Genomic DNA, 22,107 nt, shown 5'->3' with positions numbered 1-22,107 from the left:
AGGCGCACAGTGCCCACGGCCAGCCAGGCACCGTAGAGGAACCATACTGTGGTCCAGGATCGACAGGAAAGGGCTTGTTGGGGAGGCTGTTCGTGGCTTTGGAGTGGGACACAGGTATATCTCAGCTCCGATTCAGCCATTGCCAAAGTACTGAATTGAAACCCCGTGCCTCAGTTTCCTCCTTGCCAGATAAGGATGGTATCCACCTCATCGGGTTACTGTAGCAACACACGAAGCCTTTAATACAGAGCCCAGCTCATAGCAGGCACTCCGTCAGTGTTAGTGAATAAAAATAATAGGAAAGCCCATACCCTGATTGTAATCCTAGACTGTGAGCTTGATTCATGGGAGTCTGCCTCGGAGGTTTCTCTCACCTCCCCTGACAAGATCCGGGTGCTAAATCTACAGAATGCTGGACTGGAACCAGGAGCCCCCCGGTTAGGAACCCACTCCACGCCCCCTCTATGCTACTCACACCTGCCTACCTGAGCCCCTCCCCAACTGGAATCTTCCACACCTGAGTACATTTCCGCATCATTGAACAATCTCCTGACTTTTGATTTGGAAAACAGCCAGATGCACTGATACATTTTAAAGATTTCCCAACTCAGTTTTTCTACTTCCAAGAAAGTCCTTCCAAAACAAAGTAGTGAAAAAGCCAAGTAACCTAGACAACTGTGAAAGGAATGCCTTTGTTAGGATCGTGAATAGATTTCCAAATATTTGGACATATGTTCTATTCGGACCAAAAGTCTTGCGACAGAAAAAGATAATCAACCCCTTCAATAATCAGGGTTCTGTTTTTACTTATTTGATAAGATAGAACCCCATTAGAGGCTAAAAGAAGACCCTGTATCTTTATCAAAATTGTCAATATGCAATCAGTTGTTGACTGAATTTAGGCTCGTTTTGTATAATGCAAGGATGTGCATTCAAACAATAAATGCACATTTCGCCCAAAATAATCTTGGATAAAAGCTTTATAAATGATACACTAATTAATTCACCAATTAATTATAAGTAGGGTTTTTGTCTGTTTTCCTCCATCTGGTTGACAAATACCTCTTCCCACCTTCTGATGTCAACTAGCAGTACCCTGACTCAGGTTCACAGCCAGGGGACCTCGGGGGCAGCGACACCATAGCAAGAAGCTTGTCTTTTATCGCCACCTAATGGCCATTCTCTGTTATTACAATGTACCAGGCCCTTCACACCTACTTGCTGTGCTTGCACCAGGTGTAACAGTTAAATGAGGTGCGGTTTTTTTGTTTTGTTTTTTTTCTTTTTGAGAAAGGGTCTTGCTCTGTCACTCGGGCTGGAGTGCAGTGGCGTGATCAATGGGCTGGGCTAGAGTGCTGGGCTCAAGCAATCCTCCCACTTTGGCCTCCCGAGTAGCTGGAACTACAGGCACACGCCACCATGCCTGGCTAATTTTTGTATTTTTTGTAGGGATGGGGTCTTGCTATGTTGCCCAGGTTGGTCTTGAACTCCTGGGCTCAAGCAATCCACCCACCTCGGCCTTCCAAAGTGCTGGGATTACAGGCATGAGTCACCACACCCAGCCCAGGTAAACGAGTTTTGAAAGAAAACATTTGTAGGCTGGGCACGGTGGCTCACGCCTGTAATCCCAGTATTTTGGGAGGCTGCGGTGGGCAGATTGCCTGAGGTCAGGAGTTCGAGACCAGCCTGTCCAACACGGTGAAACCCCATCTTTATTAAAAATACAATAATCCACTTGTGTGGGGATGATGGTAAGGAGGGATGATGTTAAGGACAGAAATTTGCAACCCAGTGCCCTTTACACGTTTTTAATAAATCCACACAAGTGGATTTATTAAAAAATTAGCCAAGCATGGTCGTGCAGGCCTATAGTCCAGATACTCCGGCGGCTGAGGCAGGAGAATCACTTGAACCTGGGAGACGGAGGTTGCAGTGAGAGTGCCACTGCAATCCACCCTGGCGACAGAGTGAGACACTGTCTCCAAAAAAAAAAGAACAAGAAAAAAAATTTGTAAGTATTTCCAAAGAATCTTTGCAGGCAATACAGTTCATTCTCTTCCTATACCTTTCCCATTTCATTGAGAAAACTAAGAACTCAAAGATAACCCCAAACCAAAGGAAGATTTCAGTCCAAAGAAACGAGAGGAAGCCCAGGAGAGGTGAGTGGGGAAAGGAGAGCATATTGTTCAGTGGCTGAAAAAAAAATACACTCAAGTTTTTGTGTAGTTGCTTTTCTAATTTAAAAAAAAGAAAAGAAAAGAAAAGAAACAGTTCCTTTGCGTGTTCAGGCCTCCTTTATACTATTAAACCAAGCTCTTTGAACTTCGATTCACTTCAGATCATCATGCAATTATTCCATTTCTCTGGTCTCTTTTGGTTTTTTTCTAAAATGATTTTCCTTATTCACTTGGGGTTTCCTTTTGAGTTATTCTTTTTTTACAGATTCACAATTCTGCTTAGTTTCTAGAAGCTTCCTATATTGAAAAGCGTTCAGATTTTTTAATTGTATTTTGATACCATACAGTCCATATCTGGGATTCTCCTCACTGTGCCACTGGATTGCTAACCATGGAAGGTTGAAGGGACAGCTGAAGCCAAAACTAGAAGAGAACTGATACCATCCATAGGGTACTATTGATCTAAGTGATTTTTGCATGTCAGTGATACTTTAAAGAAAATGAAACAGGAGCAAATACAAACACCCTTCTAAGATGTTAATGTTTCTGACTACAGGAACACAATATAAGAAAAAAATAATTCAATTTAAATAAGTGGTCTGGGTTTTTATCTTTGCTTATTGTCAGCATAGATATTTATTTTCATTTTTAAAATATGAGAAATAGCAAGGTGGGCAGATCTCTTGAGGACAGGAGTTCCAGACCAGCCTGGCCAATATGGTGAAACCCTGTCTCTACTAAAAATACAAAAATTAGCTGGGCGTAGTGGCACGTGCCTGTAATCACAGCTACTCAGGAGGCTGAGGCAGGAGAATTGCTTGAACCTGGGAGGCAGAGGTTGCAGTGAGCCGAGATCCTGCCACTGAACTCCAGCCTGGGCGATAGAGCAAGACTCTGTTTCCAAAAAAATAAAAAAACAGAGAGAGAAATAGGAGGAAAATTGGCACCTAACTAAATCTATCTCCATCCTACTCTGCCATGAAAGAGAGAAAAGTCAGCCCTGAGCAAGAAGAAGAAAGTTAAGGCCTATTTGTGTAGGGGGTTGTTGTAAAAATTATGCAAGCTTTTTAGATAGGACATGATTTAATGCAATGAAATTAAGAGTAGAAATTAATTTTCAATTATATGAATTTCCATTTTACTGCGGTCTTTTACCTTAAGCAAAGGGAGAAATGTTTTCAACGCAGACTACTTCAATGATTGGAAACAAAATAACCTAATTCTATTCAAAATGCCTTTTTTTGTTACTAGGGTAACAAGAAAAGAGCCGTTTCCCAGAGTTCATGACAGCCACGAGACTTCTGCAACTGCAGAATACACTCTGAAATAACACCAACAGACTCTGCTGCAAAATTAGGAGGCAGACTCCAGAGGGGAAAGTTTATTCCACTCCAAGTTGAATTGCCATAATTAACATGAAATAGGAAAAGAGCACAGCAAGGAGATGAGCCCCTCTGACAATACAGAAGCAACGTTTGCTGCAAAAACACAAGGAATCGCACATAGGCAGGGAGGTAGCAGGGGGAATATCAAAATCTTACAAGGAAGAAAAAATATCTACAGTAAACTGAGGCAGGCAGGTGAGCAGAGAAATGTTATCAAACTTACCTGGTGTACAAGTCATTGGAGCTGGATCAGCTGTAGGTGAACACACACTCCTGGCCATCAGGAAGAAAAATTACAGGACCCGTCTCCACAGCCATGGCTACAAATCAATCAACAGCAGGAGAAACAGAAGCAGCCACTCCCTTCAGCTCAGAAACGTGTAAAGGGCACTGGGTTGCAAATTTCTGTCCTTAACATCATCCCTCCTTACCATCATCCCCACACAAGTGGATGATAAAGTTACAGTTAGATAAGGCTTCAAAGATGATACGCACAGCGTGTGTGTAATAAAAAAAAATACGACGTAATGAGACAATCAATGCAATTTGAAAACGTGGACCAAATAATCAGTGCAATAAAAGACATCGATCCCAACGCAGAGAGAAAAGTGCTGCTGAAGATTCAGACTTGGCAACAGACAGACGGAGTTCAGGCATATGCAAGCAGAGACTATAAATAATGAAATGATGCTCCTTGGGACAAGATATTTTTCTATTAATCTTTATTTATATGATGGTTCTCTGGAAAGCACTTCATTTTAAAACCTGTTTCTCAGATAAGTAGCATAAGGCGCATTTGAAGAAATACTATTGTTGTATCACAGAGAACTTCCATGCCTTGAAATCATTTTTTTCAGAGTATTATTAATAAGATGGTCTAGCTACGCAGAGCAAAAAAGAAAGAAAAATCTTCAAAAGCCAAGGCTGTCAGGCACATGAAGGTATGCATAAACTGTCTTCACATTTAATTTTGTATGATTCGGGAGATACATCCATGTACATCTAACCAGGTCAGGCAGCACAAGTCCTCAGTAACCCTGGGTGTGCCAGCTTCAAGCCAAAGTATTCTGTTGAGTTTGGTTTGTGGAGAGACATTTGAAATGTTGCTTCATAGCTTCCATTTTCTAAAAGAAAAGGCAAATATTAGGGAAAGACTGTAGAGAAGGACACAGAATGTTTACCACAATCTTCATCACTTAACATACAATAAAGGAAAGTGTTGCTTTTTATTCTATAAACCACTAGTCATCATTTGCTCCCCACTGAAAGGAAAGGGAATTTGTCTCATGGAAAACTAAGCTAGATTTATATCCTTTCTCTGCATAAACACATATCAAACACCATAAGGAAGTCAACATCTCCAATTATAATTTCCCACTGTGTTTTCATGGAAAACAGGCTGAATTGACAGCTTGGTCCTAGAGGCGGAGCCCTAAATGGTTCATGGCTACACCAGAAGAAGGTATTAAGTGGCAAGCTTTGGGGAGGTAAAATCCAGTCTCATATTGGACATTATTTGCCCTGGGACTCAAACATCAATTTAGATTCTAGGTCGGACGTGGTGGTTCACACCTGTAATTCCAACACTTTGGGAGGCCAAGGTGGGCAGATCACTTGAGCCTAAGAGTTCAAGACCAGCCTAGGCAACATGGCGAAACCCCATCTCTACAAAAAATACAAAAATTAGCCAGGCATAGTCGTGCATGCCTGTAATCCCAGCGACTCAAGAGGCTGAGGTGGGAGGATCACCTGAGACCAGGGAGGTCAAAGTGAGCCATGACCTCGCCACTGCACTCCAGCCTGGGTGACAGAGTGAGACCCTGTCTCAGAAAAAAAACAAAAAACAAAAAATAATAATAATAATAGATTCTGACTCCAACTTCAACTATGGGAAATGAGAATTCTTTCATAGTTCCATTCATTGCCTTGTTCTGTCTAAAATCGTCTTTTCAAATAAAATGTGTGGATAATCTATGAGTTATGAGATGGGTTTGTTTTTGGAAGCCAAATAGTTTGCAGAATACCTGACTGCATCATCATGACGCATTTTAAAGGTTATTGACTCTCTTCGGGAGTCAGTGGCTGGGATTTAGGGTGCTGCCTGGTTTACTCCTTCACTGTCAGGCATTTTGACCTCACAACAGACTATTAGGGACTGGATTCCAAACTAGAACCCATCAGAGAAACAGGCAGAATGTGCTAGCCACAACTGTAACTTGCCTTTTCTTCTTTCTTTTTTGGAAATGGCCTATAAAGAAGCCATCTGTCTACATTAAAGATTCTCTCTCGGCTGTGCCATTTCACATCCAATATTTCTTTATAATTATCACATTAAAACTGCACAATTTTTAAAGAACTTTCCAAGCTGAGTGAACAGACATGGATTTAAACAGGACCAACGAGTCTGTTACTGTGGGTTTTGCTTTGTTTTGTTTCTGGTATGAGGATAAATATAATCATATTTTCATTTTCTACCATTCTTCAGGTAGAATATCTTAAGCTTGTCAGTTTTCTTTTTTTCAAAAATGAGTCCCAACCCACTCCTTAGAAATGGAATTGTAACCAAGTGGCAAGCAGAGGGCTTTAAAGTAGAAGTCTGTGGGTCCAGAGCATGAAAGAAACACCCTGGAGAGACATCAAATCGTGGGCTAGACTCACTTTCTCATTCAAGCAAATGAACGACAAAACCTTTATGGTCCAATAACAAAGTGTGATGGCCACTCTCACTAGCTCCAAGATGCTCTAAAAATAGATGAAGTGCTTTTTATATCAGCTTTTTTTTAAATAAGTCTATTAAGAAGGGACGTCCCTACTATTCAAATTGGCCTTTGGTGCAAAGAGCATTGCTATTTGTCAGCCAAAAAAGAGCACCAAAGATTTCTTCTTCCTTCTCCAAATAAACCCTTCTATCCACCCTTCTCTGTACAGGCACCAATTCTTATCATAGACTTTAACTGGAGACCTGCCTGGGGGACATGGTGAAGTCACTTTAGGTATCTTTGAAAAGTAAGCTTTTGCTGCATTGTAATTTTAAACTTCTATTGACGATGGAAAATAATTATGTAATTCTTGCTGGTTTGATAAGTGTCTCTCATTTAGAGAATAATGAGTGCATATTCTATCATTATCTCCTGAGAGTAACAGCTCAAAAAGCCGTCTTAATTTTCAGTGGAGGCATAATATGGGAGATAAAAAGACTAAAATTTTTTAAAATTTTTTTAAAAACCCTTAGAGCTCAAGAGCAAAACCATGAGCAATGCTACCCCAGAGAATAAACTACCGCCTCCAATTCAGCTGCAAAGCCAGTCATATTAATAATAATACAACATGTACCTAGGTATTTGCCAAATAGCAGGAAAACCCAGATATTTTTATAGCACTTAATGTCTTTTGTTCTGTTTTGTTTTGTTTTTTGTTTTTGTTTTGGAGACAGAATCTTGCTCTGCCACCCAGGCTGGTAATCTTGGCTCACTGCAACCTCCGCCTCCCGGGTTCCAGTGATTTTCATGCTTCAGCCTCCCGAGTAGCTGGGACCACAGGCACGAGCCACCCCGCCCGGCTAACGCACTTCATGTCTTTAGGGGTTTTCACGCATGCTGTCCTATCTGTATGGCTCACAATATTGAAGCATTCGCCCATGTCCTCAAGATCCATTATCAGATTCTATTGTCTTATTAACACTTAATAAATGCTCACTAATATGTGGCACTTATCAAACTAGTAAGAATTACATAATTATTTTCCATCATCGAGGGAAGTTTAAAACCAGAAGGCGGCAAGAGCTTACTTGTCAAAGATACCTAAAGGGACTTCACCATGTTCCCCGGTGTTTCTAGAGGAGCATTCTGGTTAATAGAAACGGAAATGGAGTATCAAGCACTTACAACTAAACCCGTGGCAGCAATAATTTTCTTTCATGACTCAACGCCAGCTTTGTGATTTTTTAAGGTTATAATTTATTGCCATCATTCTGAACATCAGTAGTCACCCCCCTAAAGTTGTACATGTGGTTGGTGGAGGGGTTGAGGTTATAGAATGCTGATAAAAGGACACTTGCTGTATCTTCTCTCAAAGTTTATATAGAGGAAGAGGAGGAAGTAAATGCAAAACAAAACTCTTCCCTGCATCAAAGGTGCACTTTTTCCTAGAAATCCCATCAACCATATCCTTCTGTGCCCTAGTGTGCAAGAAACAGATCCACGAAAGGTCAGCAGCCCCGCGGCTCTAGAAAGGAGCTGGACCCCGCCAGAAAGGTGTGCAGACCAGGGCTTTGGAAGGAGACAGACAGCCCTGAATTGGAATTCCCTTTCTCCTGTTACTAAGCAAAACGTGCCGCGGATAGCATACAGTATGGTAACTAGCAGCTTTTCCACCCCAGAATCCTGTAGCTACCTGGAGAAGTGGAAGAAATGAAGCGTGAAAAGGCCTAGGAATCTTCGTCTTCTCCAGGCTCCCCTTCTCCTTCTGCAGCTTCCTCCTCGTCCTTGGCTTCCCCTTCCGCACCCTCTGTGGCTATTTCCTCCGTCTTATTTTAACAAAACTTACATTAGTATTAAGAAGCATAAGGGCCAAGGATACAGTGAGAAAAAGACTGTAAAATGCTGGACTAGAGGTCAAAGCCTCCCACACCCCACCACACAACACACAAACACACCAAACACACACAACACACAAATACACACACCACACATGCCACACAAACACATACCGCCCAAACACACACACACCACGGAAACACACACGACACACAGCACACACACTCCCACACGCACCACCCAGACACACATCCACGCACACACACCACAAACAAATACCAAACACCACGTAGCACACACACACCAGACCACACACCCCACACACATCACATATACCACACACAAATACACACACAATACACACATACACACCACACATAAACACACGTACCCTCCACACCATAACATATACACCATACCACACACATCACACACACACATACCAAACACACCACACACCATATACACCACACACAAATACACATACACCACACATACAACACACCACACATACCACACATACATACACACACATAAAAAAAAATCATCCTTTTAAATACAGACTCCTCAATTTAGAATGGTGCTTTAGCATGATATGTTAATTCTAACAGGTTTTATAATCCCACCTAAGCGTACAGTCTCCACTCATATTAACAAACCATTCTCAGCAAATAACCTTTACAAATTCAGAAAGTATATATATATATAGTTAGAAGAATCAAATACAAAAAGAATCAGCAAATCGAATTTTGTCAGGATGAGCTGTTAAATGCACAAGTTGGTTATATTTTCTCGTAACAAGCTAATTTCTTCAAGCAAAAGTTATCAGCAACCTATATATATAATCTGGAATTTCTTCCAAATTAACAGTATGTTTTTATCTTATTTTTAAAATTCTATTTTGAAGCTGGCCTAGCAAGAGAGAAACAAAAGAAATAATTATTGGAAAGATATAAATATCGAGAAATCATGGTGTAGAATATACTAGAAATAATCTATAGGTCTAAGAAGAGGGGTTGGTTTGATATATTAACATTTAAAATAATGAAGCAGATCTATACTTACTACCTCCCCAAATATAGATACATTCCATGAAAAAAAAGGAGACTACAAGAGTATTCATCAAAAATTGATGGTGTGTGTGTGTATGTGTGTGTAGCTACTGTGGTTATCTCTGGGTAACGAGGGTTAAAAGCTATGTTCATTTTCCTCTTCTATCTGCATTTTTTAAATTTTCTATAAAGATCATGAATTTTGTCATTTCAAAAGTTAACAAAAGTTTCTTTGGGGGGATTTCTTTTGACATTTGGGACCCTTTTTAATGTTGATGACCTTGTGCTGAAACATCCAGACAATACACGTAACTTAGTAAATTATTCTCCCTACCCTTGTGTTCACAATTTTAAATTAGTTCTCTAGCATTTTAAAGTGATTAATCCAGGCCCAGTGCAGTGGCTCACACCTGTAATCCCAGTACTTTGGGAGGCCAAGGCGGGTGGATCACTTGGGGTCAGGAGTTCAAGACCAGCCTGGCCAACATGGTGAAATCCCATCTCTACTAAAAATACAAAAATTAGCCAGGTGTGGTGACACGTGCCTGTAATTCCAGCTACTCAGAAGGCTGAGGCAGGAGAATCGCTTGAACCCAGGAAGCAGAGGTTGCAGTGAGCTGAGATCACACCACTGTATGCCAGCCTGGGCAACAGAGTGAGACCCTGTCTCAAAAAAAAAACAAAAACAAAAACAAAAAAAACAACAACAACAACAAGAAAATAAAGTGATTAATTCAAAGATGTTCAAAAACATAAACATAGGTAGGAATCCCTCCCTCAATGAAAACACCACTAACCACCATGCAGGATTCCTAAACCCAGTGCTTTCAACAGGGTGAAAAAGGACGAGCAGCAGGCATCTCCAGCCAGTGCCCTGGCCCGGCCTGGCCTGATGTCAGTGAGAAACCACGGAAGACACCTTCACCCAAGGGGGCTCCGAACAGGGTCCATAGCCAAGCCCTGTTTCTCTCTCCACCTCCCTCGGACAAACTTATCTCCAACTTACTTTCCTTCTCAGCAGGTTAAAGGAGGATTTTCTGGGTGTGTGGGTTGCATCGCTCTCTTTTATTAAGAACGTGCCTCAAGCTGCAATCCTCCCACCTGAAAGATGTTTTTATTAAGCAGATTAAGCATGTTGAAGATGGTCGACCGTACCTCTTCTGTGGCTGTCTCTCCTTCTTCTTCCTTACATCCATAAATCAAAATTAAAGAAAAAAACATAATTCAAGTAAGTTTAAAGTCAAATCTGAAAATCAAGCAAACTATAATAAAATACAAGCTAATCAAAATGAACAACACATTAGTTTATCCATAAAGTAAGTAAATAGCAAAGATATGATAGCTGGGTGATCCCTACTTCTTTCATACATTATATTTCAAGCTCTTAAAATAATTGTGAGATTAAAGACCGTTTCCCATCACTTGAACTCCTGAGAAAACGTAATTAATTATTAATACTGCTTAGTAATACATTCAATTCTATTTCTAAAGCATACCAAAGATTGATAGTGCTATCCAGCAAAATTCAGACCATATGCAAGCAATGTAAAAATTTGAACAAAAATGTCTTTTCTGACTTTATGCCCTTATAACTATGTCTTTACTTCAGGTTTGAACAAATTAATAAAAGTAGGTCAAAAACTTTTCCTCTATGAGAACAAAATGATAACATTTCTGAATCACATAGTATTTTAAATACTGATTTCTGGGTAAAGAAAGAAACTTGCAAGGTAAGAGTGGGTGGGGTCACCCAAGGCTCAACTAGGTCTCTACTGTGCAAGCCACCAGCCCACTGGAATTTCTATTTCCCCCAGATCAAAGCAAAATAACCAGGTTACAGCTCCTAAAACTGCCTCTAAGAAGAAAACAAAAGCTTTTCCATCCCTTCCCAGAATGGTCCGATAAACCTCCCTGGAGCCAGAGTGCCACAATTGCTTTAATTAAAGAGAGATGTGGTTCTTAAGAGCAGTCCCTAAAAATTCCTAATGCCTTACAACTCAGGCAGTGAGCTCAGGGAATCATCGACAGGAGGCACTGAAAGTGATCTTGCAGTCATATACATTCTCTACCCAGCACCATGTTTATACAGATGAGGACGCTGAGGCCACAGAGGGAAGTCATTTGCCAAAGTGAAAGGTCACAGGACAAGGAGTCAACACAATCAGGACTCACTGCAAGTCTACTGATTCTTAATTAAGTGTCCTTCTTACACTACCAGGCAGCCTCTCAAGATTAATAACGGAAAAATCAAAATCACAGAAGGTGGCAGAGTACAACAGCTCATGCCTGTAATCCCAGCTCTTTGGAAGGCCGAGATGGAAGCATCACTTGAGGCCAGGAGTTCAAGACCAGACTGGGCAACATAGCAAGACCCCCCCCCATCTCTATAAAACATGTTAAAAATTAGCCAGGCATCCAGAAGCAGAGGTGGGAGGATCACTTGAGCCCAGGAGTTTGAGGCTGCTGTGAGCTATGATCAGGCCACTGCACTCCAGCCTGGGTGACAAAATAAGACCCTGTCTATAAAATAAAATTTTAAAAATCACAGAAGGTAGGCCGGGCGCAGTGGCTCATGCCTGTAATCCCAGCACTTCGGGAGGCCAAGGTGGGCGGATCACCTGAGGTCAGGAGTTTGAGACCAGCCTGACCAACATGGAGAAACCCCGTCTCTATTAAAAATATAAAATTAGCTGAGCATGGTGGCACATGCCTGTAATCCCAGCTACTCGGGAGGCTGAGGCAGGAGAATCACTTGAACCCAGGAGGTGGAGGTTGCGGTGAGTCAAGATTGCGCCATTGCACTCCAGCCTGAGCAACAAGAGCAAAACTCCATCTAAAATAAATAAATAAATAAATATCACAGAAGGCAAGTTATACAGGACCTAACACACTCCCACATCTCCTGGCCCAACCTCATGTTTTTAGCCATTTCCAGAACAATACCTTCGTATTTCTGAGATGGGCACTGAACTTGAAAGCCTGACAGTGCCAGCCAGATCTGAATCAGGCCAAGAGGACTTTTTCAGCACTGGGAATCTTCAAACTAACTTTTACGTTAAATGCCACTGGTGACACCCCAAGTTTTGGTGCTCAAATAATGTGCAGGAGAAGAGTCTGGCACTTGTTGCAAAATCCAGGGGTTGCTTTCACAGTGACGTGTTGATCACGCCTCTTTAATCCTGTCTAATCCTGCCCATGTCTCGCCCCTCCTCTGCCATGACCGCCATCTTTGCTCACTGGGTTGCTGAAGGAAGCTCCTAAAGAGTGATTATCACCTCCTCTTTTCTTTCTCATCTCCAGTCTGTGCTCCAGACTGCAGCCAGAAAGATCGTTCCAAAAAGCACCCAACCTTACTGTGCTACCCTCATCTTTAGAAACTTCCATCTCCTCAAGATACTCTATCCTCCTGATATGGTTTGGCTGTGTCCCCACCCAAATCTCATCTTGACTTGCAATAATCCCCACGTGTCAAGGGTGGGGCCAGGTGGAGGTAACTGAATCATGGGGGCGGTTTCCCCCATACTGTTCTTGTGCTAGTAAGTCTCACAAGATCTCATGGTTTTGTAAATGGGAGTTCCCCTGCACAAGCCCTCCTGTTTGCCACCATGTAAGACATGGCTTTGCTCCTCCTTCGCCTTTTGCCATGATTGTGAGGCCTCCCCCGCCATGTGGAACTGTGAGTCCATTAAACCTCTTTCCTTTATAAATTACCCAGTCTCGGGTATTTCTTTATTAGCAGTGTGAGAACAGACTAATACACCTCCTTAGAACAGTGAAAAGGCCGTCTGGCTCTGCGTACCCCTCTGGCCTCATCCCTCACCACTCTACTTCAGCCATCCTGAGTCACATGCAATTTTCTCACATTGGCCACACCTTCCAGGATATGCTCAAAACATTTCCAAGGAGACTTTCCTAACCCACAAGGTTGAGTCAAGGACCTTCTCACTTGCTCCCATAATCATCATTTACTTATCTGTCTCCCTCACTAGTCTGTGTGTTTGGGGGCATAACCTGTGTCTTAGTCATTTTTGGATCTCTGGGAACTGCCTGGCCCCTCCAGGCCACTTTCTGGAACCAACAGGCAAGCTCGATAAATATGTGTTAGTGATTGGATAGAAGAATACATGAAATCTGTTAGTAACTCTTTGGATCTCAAAGAACTTTGATTTTCTTCTTCACATAGGATCAGAATAAAATTCATTACATGTACCATAGAATTATTAATTATGTAGTTTTACATTCTTCTGAATCCAATTATTTTTATTAATTATATTCAGCTGAAACAAATGAATTAACCAGACACACACTATTAAAAATAAGGTCAACTGTAGAGCTAGCCTGGGGGGCAGTAGGAAGTCTTATGGGAATGTAAGTCTCAACTTTTATAGTTAGCTAGCAACAACTATGGAGGAACCTAGCACTCTTTTTTTTTTGAGAGGAAGTTTTGCTCTCATGGCCCAGACTGGAGTGCAATGGCGCGATCTCGGCTCACTGCAACCTCCGCCTCCTGGGTTCAAGCTATTCTACGGCCTCAGCCTCCCAAGGAGCTGGGATTACAGGCACCCGCTACCACACCCGGCTAATTTTTTGTATTTTTAGTAGACACGGGGTTTCACCATGTTGGCCACGCTGGTTTCAAACTCCTGACCTTCAGGTGATTCACCAGCTTCGGCCTCCCAAAGTGCTGGGAATACAGGTGTGAGACACCGGATCTGGCCCCTAGCACTCTTTATCAATATCTGAATTGACCTTAATTTCTTAAAAGATATGTTAAGCAGGGAAAGTGATTGCTCAGGGAAAGTGATTGCTCAGAGAATGAATAAAAATACTTAGCCTCAAAAGGATAAGTAAGCTTGGCAGAACTTTGGATATTATCATCACAAGCTCCCCCAGAACATAAGCTCTGTGGGGGCAGTGACTCTGTCATTTTCATTGCTCCCCCCACAGTCCCTGGAATCCTGCCTGGCAAGTGGCAGCACTCAATCTGCCCATAAAATGTTGAATGACTGCATTTATGTAATGCTACTCCAGCTCTGCTTCAAATCCCCCATAGAATGAGGTGGGATATATTCGTTTTAAAAATAATGGCTGGGCGTGGTGGCACATGCCTGTAAACCCAACACTTTAGGAGGCTGAGGAGGGAGGATCACTTGAGGCCGGGAGTTTGAGACCAGCCTGGTCAACAGAGCAAGACCCCATCTCTACAAAAAATGTAAAAATTAGCTGGGTGTAGTGGCCTGTGCCTATAGTCCCAGCTACTCGGGAGGCTGACATGGAAAAATCACTCAAGCCCACTATGATTATGCCACTGCACTCCAGCCTGGGTGACAGAATGAGACTCTGTCTCTAAAAATAAATAAACAAAAATAATAATAATTAAGCTTCCAACCTTGGTTCATAGAATTATAAAATACTGGAATTAGGCAGATCCTTAGAAGTCATCTACGTAAAATGCTTGAATTGACTTTCATGGCTGGCAAGTAATTATAGGCACAAAAGCATTTTTTTAAGATAATTATAATCATCCGGTCAATTAAGCCAAGATCTCACATAATCATCATTTGAGGAAGGATACACCTTAAAGTAATTTCACCTTGTTTTTCAGAGAAAGCCAGAAGAGAGAAACCTCAGAAGTGGGAAGTCTTAGAACCTTCTACAGCAGCTATTTTTGTTGGAAACTTGGCCAGGAAAGCAGACTGCAGAGGTGGCGCATGGCCAGAACTAAGGACAGGTGTCCGTGGTGGTGAGTGCCAGGCAGCGTTCACTGGGAACAGGTGGTAGGCGTGGGAGATAGTGAAGGGCTAGCCCAGCGTGACCTGCAAGGGCGGCCAGCCTCAGAGCAGCTAGAGATGAGAGGACAGAGGCAGAGTCCTCTCGAGCTGCAGGCACTCCAGGGACCCAGCCTGAGACCCGTGACTCCTCCCACAAACCTACATCAATGTTTGCCCCTTGAACTTTTCTCAGGACTGCTATTGGAGGCAGCCAGAGAGGGGTGGTTACAGACCATAATCATGTTATCTGTCAAGCAAGGGCCTCATGACTTTCAGATAGGATGACTGGGCTCACAAAGCATACAATTTTAAATAATTGTACCTTGATCAAAAAAAACAAACCAAACCTGCACAAGGTGCAATGTTTCCAGCATTTTCTAAAGCTCTCATGATGTCCCAGTCTGCAATTCATTTCTTAGAGAATGCCCAGAAGCTGAGCTGACTTTCTGTTTTCCTCCTTTACTCCTGAGGCGCTGGTTCCTTAGCCCCTCATCCTCCCCTGGGTTATCAGGCCAGGCCCCATGAGGTCCCCTATTTTCTAAAGTTACAGGTAAGATCTTCCTAGGCATGAAGTCATGGTCTTCTCGGTGTTCACCCTTCTGACCTCCCAAGTCCTCCTGCCTCAATCCTTTATCAAGGACAGAATTTACATCTTGGCATCTTGTGTTTAAGAACCCTGGAAGTTGAGGCGGTGGTCAGGGGAAGTCCATATCATTAAAGAAGATAATAGTTTTTGTTTCCATTTCTGTTGATTTTTTTAATCAATGTCAAACATTAGGTAAATATTCCTCTCCATTAAATGGAATTGTATGAGTGCCTACAAGTGTGTGTTGAGTGTGCATGTTTAATAGCAGAGATCAGATGAGCCTGTCCCTGACTTAGGCACTTACCTGGTTTATCACTCAACTGAACACTGCCAGGTGCTGGAGAGAGGTTTTTTGCTTGTTTTGTGTTTTTACTGCACACATTACAATTGTTTTTAACACACAAATGAAGGCAGGTTTTTTAAAAAGAGGTAAAAACTTGATATGGTTTGTCATCTAGTTAACAGAAATGCACCAATGCATTGCATTTCTGGTTTCATTAAGGCTAGATGAGATGTCACCATTTGGGGAAGTTGGGTGAAGGGCACACGAGACTCTTATTTTTGAAACTTCCTGTGAGTCTATAGTTATTTCAGAATAAAATGTTTAAAACTGTTTTTATTCCTTCTCATAATAAGCGTGGCTGAACGCCAGGATATGAATTGTGACTGGTTCTTTCTGCTACACAAAGCTGAGGGGGTAGAGGGGTCAGAGTAGGAGTTATTTTCTCTTCCCACAGGCGACCTATTTGTTCTGGCTTTCCACCCCTAAGGAAGAAACTATAGGCCTTGGTTTTCAAAACCCTAGGCTAATGGGGTGATAAAGCTAAGCGGTCCCTGAGGAAAAAAAAAAAAAAAAGAGCTTGGAATTGGCAAGACGGAGGTGGCCAGACTGGGGAGGAAAGAAGGATTTTCCAGGAGGGGTACTGCTGAGGCCCTGCTCGTACACAGAAACAGAGCCAGGGACCGCTGGGGCATTTAAGTAACACAAGGCACTCTGTACAGGCAGCAGCGTCCGAGGTCAGAAGGTCAGCCACTGCGAAAGGCCAGTCTGTGTCCAGCCAGAACAGAGGGTCTGGCCCATGCCAAGGGACAGACAGCAGAAACACCACTAATAACACAGACAAATAACCAGCACCCAATCCCTGCCCAGTCACTACTAACGACCCCAGGTTGGCTGTGAGACCCTCAGGAGGACAGGGTCTTCAAAACACCCCATCCAGCTGGAAGCTCCTGCCAGCCATGAGGTGGGCACATGGAGCAGATAGAGGGACTTTAAAGAAATAAAGGAAGCTGACATTCCTTGCCCAGGAGTCCACGAATATTCTAAACTTTATATCCACCGCAGCGTGTTGGTTAAGGAGGGAAGCCCAGGGGAGCGCCTCTGTTTTAACCACAGCAAGCCAAGAGGAGCAAAAAGAAATAGCCTCAAGATGGTTTCAACAGAGCCAGGAGTTTGAAAGCCTTGGATTTATCTGAGGTGTCATACCTACATGAAACTACTAGGATGTGTCTCATACTTTCAAAATCAATGCTCAAAACACACAGAGCTCTCCCTTGTCTTTCCGATCCCCTATCAGCCTGTCTATGCCTGGGGTGCCCTGGGAGGAGAGATGCCTTTACAAATAGCCCACGACGTCCTCCCAGCTCAGCATTTTTTTTTTTTTTTTTTTTTTTTTTGAGACAGGGTCTTACTCTATCGCCCAGACTGGAGTGCAGTGGCACGATCTCAGCTCACTGCAACCTCTGCCTCCCGGGTTCAAGCAATCCTCCCACCTCAGCTTCCCAAATAGCTGGGATTACAGGCATGCGTCATCACACCCAGCTAATTTTTGTATTTTTAGTAGAGACAGGGTTTTACCATGTTGGCCAGGCTGGTCTCAAACTCTTGACCTCAAATGATCTGCCCACCTCTGCCTTCCAAAGTACAGGGATTATAGGCGTGAGCCACGTGCCCAGCCCCATCTCAGCTTTTAACAACAAACCAAAGACCGTCAAAACAAGCCAGCAGGTTCTTGAAGCACAAAATGCAAGCATTCTAAATATCTAAGTGGTGTTTGTCTCCTTCTTAAATTTTAAAGTTCAGCCTATTTTCATATATACTCATAAGGGTTAATCATGTTTTTACAACATTTTTCATCTGTTTACTGACAATCACAGAGGGTTTTTCTAATTTAATTGAATTAAAGTAAATCAAAGAGCATGTGTTGGTTTTCAAACAGGAAGAAGTCAGAATCTGTCTTTCTGTAGGATAAATGGCATTACAGAGTTGAAAAGTGAATTTGATAATATGATGTTAGTAATATATTCATATAAAATAAAAATATTTTTCACTTACGGTCATTTCTTCACCATAGCCCACACAAAAATAACAAAAAATGGTTTTTTAATTCCTACCAGGATTCACAAGATTATAATTGACTTTGTCAAAGGCTCACAATTTTAAAATGTAGTAGCAAAGAGAATGTCCAAGCTGGGTGATTCATCACTTCACAGAACTAACCCAGCCCAGTGGCTGAGAAGCTGAAGCAAAGCCCACCCTGGCTATAGGAGGCAGGATCTGATTATAAACATGCTAACTCCCTTCTGGTCTCATGGGAGAAAGGGGCCGGGGTGTAATGCTTTTCATCTTTGTCTCTATGTCTTAAAAGAAGCAAACTCAACTTCAAAGTATTCATCAATAAGACTGTAAGGGTGCATTACGCAACTCATGCAAAGTTCAAATTGTGAAACAGATTATGTTTTAATTACAAGATAATGAAATGGTCACTATATTTAATTTTTAAAGTATTGTTTCTGAATTATATAGGCTGCCATGAAACACCATCTAACTTCTAGGTCGAGATTGAAGATTTTGTCTTTCTTTAAAACAAAAACTTCAGAGTTGTAATATCAACATTTTGAAATAGCAGTCTACTTCAAATATGAGTCTAAATATCAGGGAATTTCCTTCCCTAGCCCCTCCCAATTTAAGTTCTTTAAGGTAAAGACAAATCGATGCTCAGCCCCACACCCCTTTTTCCATAGTGTGGGTGTGGGTCTCAGCCCCTTTCTAGCCACATTCTATCTGGTGAATGAGGTTCCAGCTCTCATAAAAGCTCCCACACCTCTCCTGGAATAAATAAATTAGCAAACCATCAGGGTTTGAAAAACAGTCTTTGTTACAACTGACCCAGTGGAGAAGCCCTCTGACATTCCCCTCCAAGGAGGCCCAGACCAATGCCTGCACCCCATTCCCAGCCCCACCAGGCTCCTTCCTTGGTGCCTGGCTTCCCCGCACGTTTTCAGAACTCCTTAAAGAAGTGGCCCATCCCATCCCTCATTATCTCAGCTTGGCACTCACAGAACCACAGTGTCCGCCAACATTGCCCACTCCTTATCCTGTTGCTCCTGCATGGGAACCCCTTTACAATTAATCATGTGACTTCACCAGGATCTGCTATTTCCCTGATTGAACTTAAATCAACTGAGTGTTAATTTCCATCCCCAAGGAGTCCTTTTTATCCTCAAGTTCCTGTTGTCTTCCCCCAGATATACTGCACCCCCTTAGCTCTGTTTCCCCACTGGGCAGGGCTCCTGGGTGGGTGTAAGCTAGGAGTCTGTCATTAATCATGATCAAGCAGAAAGGTCCCTTGTTTATAAAGAGCATGCACCTAACCTAGCCATAACAACACCACAACAAATTCTCCAAGCTTTGTCTAGCCGGCTCCCTCCTGGCCCGGGTTCCAGCTCCTTTGTCTTCCCTTTAGCCCTCTCTGCACCGGGATTCCAGTGCTTAACACATCAGTAGAAATTACTTGCTTCCTCCCTGGCTAAACTCTCAGCTCCTTGCTCTCTTTCTGACTGCTTGTGCCCAGAGTCAAGTTGTACAAGCCCTGTAAAAGTCTCTATTGAACAGCAGAGAATCCAGTCAAACTGCTGTGAAAAAGTGAACACTCACATTCTTCTCCTGGGCTTCAGGGAGGTTGCCTGCATCTTCACTGCCCTCTTTTTGTGCCTCAGTTTCTCCACCTTCTTCAGCCTTCTCTGATCCCTGGTCATAAAGGAAACCCAGGATATGAGCTCAAAAACAAAAAAAAGAAAAAAAAAACAGGCCATACATGCTGTGGCTTTCTTATTTAGACACACAATATATAAATGAAGCAAACATAGACTGCCCACTCATTAGGTCACTTAGCGACTAGAGCATAGGATCTCCAAACCCCAAAATGCCGACTGGGATAAGCCAAAGATCCAACCTATGTGCATTGCAGGGTAACAAACTGCCTAAGTGAGGAGTTTCAATTCACCCACTTCAGGCTGATGAGGAGAAATTCGAATAATTCTATCTTTACACAGTGTTTTCTATTGCTTGTATGGAGGGAGGCTTATAATTTTAGAGATTAAAAATTAAGAAGATAGATAAGGTAGAAAGATAAAGTAGAGGTAAACATACATAGATGGATAAATGGATGGATGCATGGATGGATGGATGGATGGATGGATGGATGGATGGATGGATGGATAGATGGATAGATGGATGGATGAATGGATAATGTACAGAGACAGGTAGACGGACGGAGGAATGGATGGATGGGCAAACAGATAGGTAGGCAGGCAGGCAGACAGACATAGATAGACAGATAGATAGATAGATAGATAGATAGATAGATAGATGATAGATAGATAGATAGATGATAGATAGATGGATGATAGATAGGTGGATGGATGGATAATATGGTTAGGCTTTGTGTCCCCACTCAAATCTCATCTTCAATTATAATCCCCATAATGTCAATAATCCCCACATGTCAAGAGAGAGACCAGATGGAGGTAACTGAACCATGGGGCAGTTTCCTCCATGCTGTCCTCGTGATAGTGAGTGAGTTCTCACGAGGTCTGATGGTTTTATAAGGGGTTCTTCCCTCTTCGTTCAGCACTTCTCCTTCCTGCTGCCTTGTGAAGAAGGTGCCTTGCTTCCCCTTCACCTTCCACCATGACTGTAAGTTTCCTGAGGCTTCCCCAGCCATGCTGAACTGTGAGTCAATTAAACCTCTTTCCTTTATAAATTACCCAGTCTTGGGCAGTTCTTTATTGCAGTATGAAAACAGACTAATACAGATGGATAGATACAGATGATAGATGATTGATTAGACAGACGAATAGACAATAGATAGATGATAGATGGACGGGTGGATGGATAGAGAGAGAGAGAGATTAGGACCAAGTAGACATTCTGAGGAAACTGGCGTGGGGACGATGGCTCGAGACACCAGTGTTTACCTCTGTGGTGCTCGGTGCCTCTCCCACTACATCGCCATTGGGAAGGGACGATGCTTCCTTGGGTGATTTTGTCACCTGCATTATGTAAAGTGAGAGTGTTTGAGAATTTTCTTAAGGACAATAGCTTGCATTTCAATGTCTTAACTATTCAAACTATATTTGTCTTCATCCTTAATCTTATCTTCACTAAGTAGGTAGGGCAGTCATTACCACCCACACTTCAGAGACAGGAAAATAAAGGCAGAAAATGTCACATTGTGAGTTAGGGGAAGGACTAGGTCTACATACACCTCCTCCCTGATGCTCTTTTAACTTACAAAATGGGTCCTAGCCTTTTAAAATATCAGGTTATTTTTATTACAGAGGCACTGCAAGCTCATGGGAGCAAATTAAGCCACACACACACACCCTCCAATCCCACCCTCCTGTGATAATCAGTATTAAAAATGTGATAGGGTACCTCTGCGTCCTAATACATAAAAGCTATTTTAGGGGGGAATTGATTGTCATTTTTCTTTTATTTTTGTGGTTTTGAAACAGAAATGGGAACACAGTATGCACAACTTCATTTTTAGCTCAATGTACCATGGACATTTGTCCAGGTCAATTCATATGATTGATCCTATTGAATCATTCTTTTTAACATCTGCTTCATATTAAATATATGATAATTTATCCAAACATTTCCCAGTCAATGGGTGTTCCAGATGTTTATATGTTTCTTCCACCACAAATAACACTGTACTAAACTGAATAAAATGGTGAGGCTATTCTTATTAGTTTTCAAAAAGGTGGCAGCAATTCATATCCCCACAGCGATATATGAATGTCTCCTTCTCCTTTATCCTCATAACCAGTGAAGATGATTGTTATTTCTAATGTTTACCAATACGTTGAGAAGAAAATAGAATTTCATTTTTGGTTTCACTTATACATTTATCATTATTGGAAATAAGGGCATATTTTTTATAAATTTTTAGCTATTTCTATTTCCTTTTCAAATAATTGTCTTTATATGTTTTGCCCATTTTATTTGATTTTTTTCTTTTTTGTAGACATTGCAGTGAATGCATTGCTCATTTTTACTTGAGTTGTTTGTCCTTTACTATCAATTTTTACAGTATCTTTCTATATTAAAAATTTTAGCCCTTTGTCATGTTACAAATGTTTTCCTCCAGTCTATAGTTTTTACAGATTTTGTTGTATTTTTTTTAGTTTTTAGTCTTTTTATGGGCAAATTTATCTAACTTTTATTCTCTAAAATATACTTCTATTACTTTATATTGTTATTAATATCTAGAGCTTTAATCTATCTGGAATTTAACTTAGCGTATGATGTAAA

General features: G+C 41.9%; 1 protein-coding gene across 1 annotated transcript in view; it reads right to left on the bottom strand.

Moving 5' to 3' along the window:
- Window positions 1-4,267: 4,267 nt before the first annotated feature.
- Window positions 4,268-22,107, bottom strand: part of SH3BGR (SH3 domain binding glutamate rich protein) — a 66,117-nt gene continuing 48,277 nt past the window's right edge. The window contains 4 exon segments of the mRNA XM_024239393.3: window positions 4,268-4,686; window positions 7,955-8,087; window positions 10,305-10,334; window positions 19,444-19,536. Coding sequence (XP_024095161.1) covers window positions 7,989-8,087; window positions 10,305-10,334; window positions 19,444-19,536 — 222 coding nt within the window. The 3' untranslated portion in view covers window positions 4,268-4,686; window positions 7,955-7,988.

The sequence above is a fragment of the Pongo abelii genome, chromosome 22 (genome assembly GCF_028885655.2).
Source record: "Pongo abelii isolate AG06213 chromosome 22, NHGRI_mPonAbe1-v2.0_pri, whole genome shotgun sequence".
Classification (NCBI taxonomy): Eukaryota; Metazoa; Chordata; class Mammalia; order Primates; family Hominidae; genus Pongo; species Pongo abelii.
The sequence above is the reverse complement of the archived record's forward strand: the minus strand, read 5'-3'. Positions and strand labels throughout refer to the sequence as shown.